The 8,623-nt window shown below is 39.4% G+C and overlaps 1 protein-coding gene across 1 annotated transcript; it reads left to right on the forward strand.

The window, feature by feature from the left end:
- The first annotated feature begins 68 nt into the window (after window positions 1-68).
- cd79a (CD79a molecule, immunoglobulin-associated alpha) lies at window positions 69-8,459 on the forward strand. Its single transcript, XM_018732241.2, has 6 exons — window positions 69-3,637; window positions 3,815-3,893; window positions 5,651-5,974; window positions 7,151-7,266; window positions 7,573-7,635; window positions 7,751-8,459. The coding sequence occupies exons 2-6, from the start codon at window positions 3,854-3,856 to the stop codon at window positions 7,868-7,870; spliced, it is 663 nt and encodes a 220-aa protein (XP_018587757.1). The 5' UTR covers window positions 69-3,637; window positions 3,815-3,853; the 3' UTR covers window positions 7,871-8,459.
- Window positions 8,460-8,623: the final 164 nt, after the last annotated feature.

Genomic DNA, 8,623 nt, shown 5'->3' on the forward strand with positions numbered 1-8,623 from the left:
GAGGTGGTGGTGAGGAACAGAGTGACCTTGAGAGCAGTGGCACCCTTGAAGGGGCTCTGAGAAATGTTGGAACATGTATCCACAAGTTGCAGGTTTGTAGCAGGTTGGTGAACAGCGCAACAGAAGCACAAGGATACACTGGTTAATTTCAAGCATCTTAGATGCACCTAATATGTACACAACGAGGGCCACTGATGTCACATTCTGTTGTGACTTCAGTCAAAATCGCTTGATTAGTGCTGTATTCAGAAGGGTGGAGGGGGTAAAAGTGCGTCGTACTTGGCACTGCAGGAATATGCAGTAATGTACAGTAATTTCTTCTGTCAAAATAGTGGTATTCATTGTATTTGTTTAATTAAAGCGAAGATGGGAGAGCACACATGAGCTTACCAAAAGTTTTATTTTTCACAATGAGACAGATGCGTTTCGGCAGGATGCCTTCATCAGCAACAAAGCATCGAAGCCCTTAACTTCGGTGAAAATTATTAAATTGTATTGCCTTTAAACCCGGTAGCCAAAATGCTGCATTTTTGTTTTTCCAAATGAGTGACAGAACAGATTATACAACCTACTGTAGTCCTGTGTGTGTGTTGGGGGGGCATTAATTTCTCATTTCATTCATATTAGCAACTTAATTGTATTGGCAGCACTCTGTGTACAGTAGCAATTTATTATTTACCGTCAATTGTATCACTGCACAGGAGGGGTTTTCATTGGGTTAAGGTTCAGCTGTACAGCTCACTGTGCACTGAAAAACGGGACCTGGCTGAGTCTGCTTCAAACGGGACCATTTCAACCACGTACTGTACCACAATGTGCCGGGTTGTATTATATTACAATGGGCTACTTTGTGTAGTGGTGAGTTAAGTGTATTGAGGCTTCTTGCCAGTGCTATGGCTAATAAAGTGAGAGAAAGACAGTATGGCACCAAAAGTCATGAAGATGGTGTAATCAAGATGCAACTGTTGTTATTTCTATTACTGTAATTTAGTATTTTTTGCAATAATTATGAATATGCATTCTGACTTCTGCAGTATGCTTGTCATTCCTGCTGCACAGTTATGCAATTTTTACTGTTTCCTGCACAGTGGACTGTTGCACGCTCCAAGAAATAGAAGTTAAGCTGCCCTTTCCTCTATTTTCTTCTTGATGGTTTCCGAAGCTGACGGCTTCGTGGCTGCATTTACAAAGGACTCATTTTCTGTGTATGGAATGACTTCTGTTTCGTCATGAGATCTGCCATTTTTATCCATGTGTGTGTCTCTCTCTCTCCCTCCCTTCCTAGTCCCTTATTCCCTCACGCACCACGGTCACAAATTGTGACACAGTTCTAAATGCATGCTGTTCTCCTAGTAGCAGCCTATTCTCGTTTTTGCTCCAAAATCCCATTGCACAATCTGTGTATGTTACCAAGTAGTTCTTTTTTATGCTTTAATGGGTGGGTGGGGTTATTTTGGAAGAAATGTCTAATGTAAGTATTTACTATGCATTGCCAATCATAAGAGAGAGTGGGAAATGAGCAAGCAAAGCATGACTTCTGTTGCATTCACATCTTCAGCCAAGACAAGCATGGGGCCAAAGGGGGGGTGGGAGGGGATAAAAGGGAAAATTTAAAAGAAAAAAAAAAGTAAAATGCTGTACCATGAAACCCTGATTTCTAGTGAAGCCTTTCATTGAATTTGATATTTAAAAGTAATGTTGTTTATAATTATAGGTGGCGTAACTGAAAATGCACATGTATTGCCCCTTAATCTGAAACAGTCTAGATGCATTAAACTCCTTCTTCACGGATGTCCCTCACCCCACTTGTTTGGCAGCTCGCAGCCCAGTGTGCTGGACTGTGTGCGCAGCTGTTCACGCTTTGCAGTCATCTGCCTCTCCATATTGGACCCACCATTACCCCCTCTCTCTCGCTTTCCATGTGTATCCTATATGCAAATACATAGTCAGATATTTGATTTAATTTGATATATATTTATAGAAATGGGTGCCTTGTCTAATGATCAAGCCTTTTTCTTTTCAAAGGGCTTTCTTGGAAACACTGTGGACTGTGACATTATTACGTTATTTCTGCTGCTGTAGCAAACAGGACCATAAAATATAGAGCTGATTGACCATTCAGTGTAAAGTGCATCATGGGGTAGCTCTTGGCACCTTGGCAGATGGCATCATAATATCTAAGACCTGGACATTCTGTACCCACGAGTGGCTTGTCCATTAGCCATCCAGTTCACTTGTCCCGTTTTCTCCAGTCAGTGCTTTGTGTAGAGCAGGTCTGATCACTGTTTAAGGCACCCTAGCACGTGTCTTTCTTATCTATATAAATATACCAGAACTGTACTGTGTATTTGGGCTTTCGATCTTGTTTTAAGAGGGTTTTAATTATGTATCCTTAAGAGTTGAGGTACGTTTTTTTTAATTTTCTTTTTATAATAAATGGAAAATTCTGTCATTTTTTTTTGTTCCTGTCTAAATAGAAATTAAATTGTTAGAAGAGCATGGGTTGAGAAGGAAACTGAGCAGAACACAAATCCCTGCTGAAATTTTGTTTGTATGCTTAAAAAAAAAATGCCATTTGTCACATAAAAGAGCCTTGCAGCCATTATATATGCTCCTTTATAGGCATAGACATAGTTTAGCGTTAAGGACATGAATTTGTAACCTAAAGCCTGAGGATTGACTTCCCTTTCCTTGCCGCTGTTGTGGAATGCCCAAGCGAAGTACTTCATCATAGTTGCTCTAACTAAAGCCATATACAGTGCTGCTTGAAAGTATTCAAACCCCTTGTGTCCCTTAGTTTTACCAGGAAATGGTTATTTCATGAGAATCAGTCTTTTGACATAATAGGTGTGTAATGACCAATTCCTTATGTTGCTTTAGAGGAAATCGTGTGTATCAAAAAAAACAGAAGTGGTGCAGAAATAAGTAGAGCCCAAGTTGCACTGGTTAAACCAAATAGGTAGGTGGGATCAAGTGTGTGAATCAATCATTTGTTTATTGTAATATTTTATGCATGAATAATGACATACCTATAGTGTTGACATCCTTTCAAGCAGCACTAAATGGGTCAATACTGGAAATGTATTTTGGTTAAAGTCCCAACTGAGCAATTCATTTAATTTCTGACCTGTAAATGTTTACAATGCACTTTTGTATTAAGGATAACCAAGGGGCACGTAAACAAATGAAATGCATAACGAGTTTAGCCGGAGACATGACAGAAGCGCGATAAAGTGCTGCACTTTTTTTTAATTGCATTTATGAAAATTAACATGTAAACCAATAAAACTCTGCTTGCAATAGGTTCTAGAGGTATTTGCAATGCGGTGAAAGAAACTAGAAAAGGGGCGTACGACCAAGTGCGTGCAAAGGTCTCCCAGCAACACGGCGTAATGGGAAATATGTCTGCAGCACTAGGGGCGAGTTTCACTTGAGCAAACTGCACGCTGCCAGCGTGGAACGCTTCTCAAAACCGCCGGAGCACATCTCCTGCGTGGCAGGTGCAGAAAGGGACTGCAAGGGAGCCGTCCACATCAAGGCTGAGAGCGGAGACGGACGGGTGGACTAACTTGAAGGAGAGTGTGTTTGGGGGGGAAAAAAGAGGGAGCAACGCTTGCACGAACAGGAAAGGGTTCAGGTAAGGGTGACTGGGGCTTGGATAGAGAAATAAGAAGGGTAGATGCAAGGGTACTGACTTTTTTCTTTTTTTTTTTAAAAAAAAATTGGGTGGGGGGAGGGACAAGAAGCCAAAGAAGGGTAAGAGAGGCAAGACAACAAGAGAACTGCAAAGAACCTCTTTCCCTGTCTCTTTTAGTAGTGCGTCGGCATTCTGAAAAGCATCTCCTAAAATAAGATGGTGCCAAGAGCGATCCTTCTCCTCTGTTGCTGTGCAGGTGGGTAATGGACATGCTGATGCGTAAATTATTGCGAGTTTGATGACTGAGTTATCACAGTGCATGGAATAAATAGTTGGTATTGTGTTAAATCATGAGCAGTTTGCTTTTAACATTAAAAAGACTGAAATTTCCATTGACGTGTCTTAAGTTATGAAATGTATTATAGCTTCATATACAGAGTGAGTATGACTTCTTGATGTCTCCATGTAGTAACATGTAGTGTTGAGAACAGTATAGTTTGTGACAAAGCACACTGTGGTATTTTTTAACGTCTCCGTTCTGCCCTGCTGGAGCTCATCTCCTCCGGGACCAAGTGACACAGCTGCAACCAGGGGTCTCTCAGCTTTTTTTTTTTTCGTTTTTGTTTCCGTTCTGCAAAGCCACATAGTGTTATGGTGAACTTCACTGGGGGCACTCGAGTCTTGATCCTGTGGGCAGCAGTGTAGATTTTATTCAAATTGATGTTCTTTTTAAATGCCAATTAGGCAATTCCACTGCGAAAATAACCTTGAAATTGAAAAATATTTCGAAGATAAATGGGTGCCATTGTTTTGCGGGAATTATCCAAAGTGGCTGCAGTTTTATTTTTGACCTTATGTGGAAAAAGTGATTTGCTTTATTCGGTGTCACAAGTTCTATGAAGTGCTCTCGAACAAAAGCCTGCAAGAACAAAAGTTCAGGGCTCCTGTTTTCCACCTACTCTAACACTTTATAGTTCCGTGTACTTTTAGCCATCTATCCTTTGTTACGCGCAATTGTGTGCCAGCGGAGACAAATTACATCTGCATTCATGATTCATTTAACAGACGCTTTTCTCCAAAGCAATGTACATCTCTAAAAGAGCTTATCGTGTCAGCGGAAGAATAAGGACTTGTGATTCTAAATTAGTCACGTTCCACTATATGAGCCAATATACATGACATGAGAAGTTGCATAAAGGATTAAACAAATTATTTAAATGCATGTTTATTAAACACAAATGCATGTTTATTGTGTACTTAAAGATCAAGGGAGATGCGAGTCTGGAAAAGGTGCGTTTTGAATTGGGAGCTTCTTATGTTCGTCACTCCTAGGCTCCAGACACACTTCTCCGTTATCTAAACACCAACGATTGTATAATGTGGAACCACAACGCCAGACCTCAAGGACCTTATTATAGGTTGTTTTTCATTTATTTATAAATAGTTATTTTGGTGGCAGTGTACCTCACCTTCCTTTCAGGTCAATCAGGGACTAATTGATTTCCTTATAATATATAGGATTACATCTTGTTTATAGTTAAGTGCTTCTTAATATAGCATTGAGATTGAACCCTGGGGAACCTCAGTACTTATGGATAAATCGTCACAGTGGGAGCAAAACAATGTGCGTCTGCTTCAGCGTTACGTTAGAAAGGCCAGGCGTGTTAAGCCTTTATACAGCGGCTACTCCTGTGTTGTATGTAAATGTTTGTGTACCTTTTTTTTTAAAAAAAAAAAAAAAAAAAAAAGAGAAAATTTAGGAAGGTGATAGGATTCTTTGATCCTGAGTTTTATGCACCTACTCGTGTGATGAACATTGGTGCAAAAATGGAAACTAGGTTTACTTAAGAATCACGTCCGCGACTATGCCTGTCTTTCTCCTAATGTAATGAACACATTGTATTTTCTATGAGATGTACGTCGCTTTGGAGAAAAGCATCTGCTAAATGAGTAAATGTAAATGTGTTATATGACACATCGACTATGCCATCTCACGGTTCTTTCGTTCTCCAGCTGTTGCCTGCGGCAGCCAGATTGCAGTGAACTTTAGCCTCGTTGAGCCATCTCTTCAGGTCAAGCTAGATGGCTCGGCTGAACTGAATTGCTGCTACACCACCACCCAAGGATCAGTACAAGCACGCTGGATCGTTTTCTCCCCTAACAGCAGCACACATTCTAGGGTGAATTTAGACACAAGAGTTACCGTATTCAATTCCCAAGAAAACTGTTTCACGCTGAAACTAATAAATGTCAGACTAAATGACACCGGCTTATACTGCTGTTTACTAAACCACACGAAGATGTTCATCTCCCCTGGCACCTTCCTGCAAGTCTACAGTGAGTGAAGCGCACACACGATGTCCTCTCCGTGCTGCTGTGATAAGTGATGTGCTCCGAAATGTCCAGCTGCTTCTATATACTTCAGTCCCAACATATGACCTCGGCTGAACTTCTTACATACACTGCTTCCTCAATTTACAAACATTCAGGTTAGGAATTTTCAAAGAAGCATTTTCGTGTTTTTATTGCATTTTCTTCACCAGTGCTTTTTTTTCTAAAAATTTGTCTGGCAAGCAAAAGCCACCTCCGTTACCGAATGCAGCCGTTACTTGGCGGTAAAGTGCGCTCGGAATAGAAACGAAAAAGGAGCATAGGACCGGCTTCGTTCTGCTCACTTTCATGATGTTGATAGCTCGTGCCAGGTGTTCCTATTGGTGATCATTAACAAAATATGTTTATGCAATGAATTAATCAGCAATTGACATTTACCATTGCTATATTCAAGACTCTTACCTGTAAATAAATCAGAGGACATTGGTTAATCTTCTATTAGCTTTATAGATAGATGGATAGATAGATCCAACTTTGTCATTGCGTAGTACAAGTACACAGCAACGAAAGTTTAGCATCTACCAGAAGTAAATGATGAAGTTAAATGTTAGGTAGGTAGGTAGGTAAACGTGGCCAGAAGCTGATGAACGCAAGACATATTTGTGAGCTGAATCGTTCAGCAGCATTGTATAAATGGTTGCAGAGATTATGTAGTAGTCATTTCCATTACCTTTAATTTTCTCATTTTTAATGTACTTAGGAGTGTAGCCGAGTGAACCCTGCCTCGCGTGGTATGCTTCTGGGATGCAGGAGACTACCGTGACCCTGCACTGGTGCTTATTAAAAATGTCTGCAAGTGTTAGAGATTTTTTTTTTTTTTTGGATTTTTCTGATGTTTTTACACAATCTAATCCATTATTATTTGGCTTTTATTGATTACAACCTACTGGTAAAAGTAGCTTTGGAGTTATAAACAAATCAAGTTATGAACAGATTTCCAGACCCAAGTGTGTTTATAAACTGAGGACCCAGTGTACCTATTTTGAGGGATAAACATTCTGAAGTTGCTGAAGATCCTCTTGCCGTACTTATAATTTACCTTTGCCTATCTTTTCCTGTCCATCTGCTTGTTCGTCTGGATAACGTTACCATGCAGTGCTCTTATCTCAAGTGTTCTCACAGAACCAATAGAGAAGATTATAAACATCAGTGAAAGCGCCAAAAACAGAATCCTTGTGGCAGAAGGGATTATGCTTTTGCTCTGTCTGATGGTGCCTGGGACTATACTGATCGGTAAGGTAAGAAGAGTGTGATGCCCAGTACGGTAGGCTGATGATGCGTTTAACTGTAAGGTTTCTGGTCCTTGTCAAAAAACAGTTCCTGCTGTGTTGCCAGTGTAACATCCATTCTTCAATAATATATCAAGCTGTATGAATAAATAAGTTTGTTTTACTAACATTGGAAAAAAAAATAACTGAAATGGATTCTTATAAGATTTAAAATGTTCTACAGCAAATAGACCAATGTCTAATAATGGTTATGACAGTGAAATCTGTGTCTGGTACAATTAAGATCTTACATAACTGTTGTCTCCTCTTTTCCAGACAAGGAGAGAGAGTGAATTGCAGAAGAAGAAGAGCAACATTGAGGAAGAGAACATTTACGAAGTGAGTTTTCTTTAGCTTGTGCCACTCAGACTTGTTAAAGGCGTGTATGCGGTCATCTTCATTTTCTTCTCCGTTCACCCACTTCACCTTCCGTTACCTGCTCGACCGTTGACAGGGTCTGAACCTGGACGACTGCAACTCTGCCTACCACCAGATCCAGCGCTCGCAGGTTCAGTGTACCTACCAAGATGTGGGCAATGTCGGAGACTATGACGTTCAGCTGGAGAAACCTTAGACGAAAGGAACTAGCAAGATCTGAAGGAATTTCTATACTTCTTATGCAACAAAACCTTATTCATTACCTGTTTATCAGCTTTAAAAAACTTTTTTTTTTTTTTTTTTTTTTCTTTCTCTCACTGATTTTCCACTGCAAAATACCTGCTTTGGATTGAATTTTCCATAATATAACATGACAGGATTTTTCTTATTTGCTTGTTCAGCACTGCTGTTGCTTTTGTTGACTACAGAGTTGTTCAGAATAAATCTGTTTGTATCTGAGGAATTGTTGAGTGACGTCTTTCTGACATACAACAGTTTTATGCTGGTAATAGACCTGTTCGTTATCTACTTTGACAAAGTTTTCTTAATTGTATTTGTTCTGTTCAGCAGAAGTTGGTTTTTGAATGCTTGCTTTGGGTCATTTTTATTCTCTTAGCATACCAGCAGTACGTCTTTAAGGAGAACCAAGATGTTACCAGTTTAACACATTTTTATTGTTATATATACAGTAGGCGGGATTTTTACTTTTGCATAAGGGAACTATAGTATAATTTTCTTTAGTATCTCGATATTCTAGAACCTCAACAAAATTGTTGTAAATAAGTGAACAGCAAATGCACTAAAGCTTTTTATTTCTCAATAAAACGCATTCTCATAATTGTTTATTTTTATATATTTTTGTCTGTAAAGCATGTATTTTCAAACAAAAATATTAAAATATTTTTGAGCGATACGTTTTGGTGAACTGAATGGAAGCTAAATTTCCTTT

The sequence above is a fragment of the Scleropages formosus genome, chromosome 18, assembly GCF_900964775.1.
Source record: "Scleropages formosus chromosome 18, fSclFor1.1, whole genome shotgun sequence".
Classification (NCBI taxonomy): Eukaryota; Metazoa; Chordata; class Actinopteri; order Osteoglossiformes; family Osteoglossidae; genus Scleropages; species Scleropages formosus.

Excerpts from the sequence above, each read along its gene's own strand:
- cd79a (XM_018732241.2), top strand. The coding sequence starts at position 3,854 with ATGGTGCCAAGAGCGATCCTTCTCCTCTGTTGCTGTGCAG. Across the intron at positions 7,267-7,572 it reads GGACTATACTGATCGGTAAG|ACAAGGAGAGAGAGTGAATT; the intron begins GTAAGAAGAGTG and ends CCTCTTTTCCAG. Across the intron at positions 7,636-7,750 it reads AGGAAGAGAACATTTACGAA|GGTCTGAACCTGGACGACTG; the intron begins GTGAGTTTTCTT and ends GACCGTTGACAG.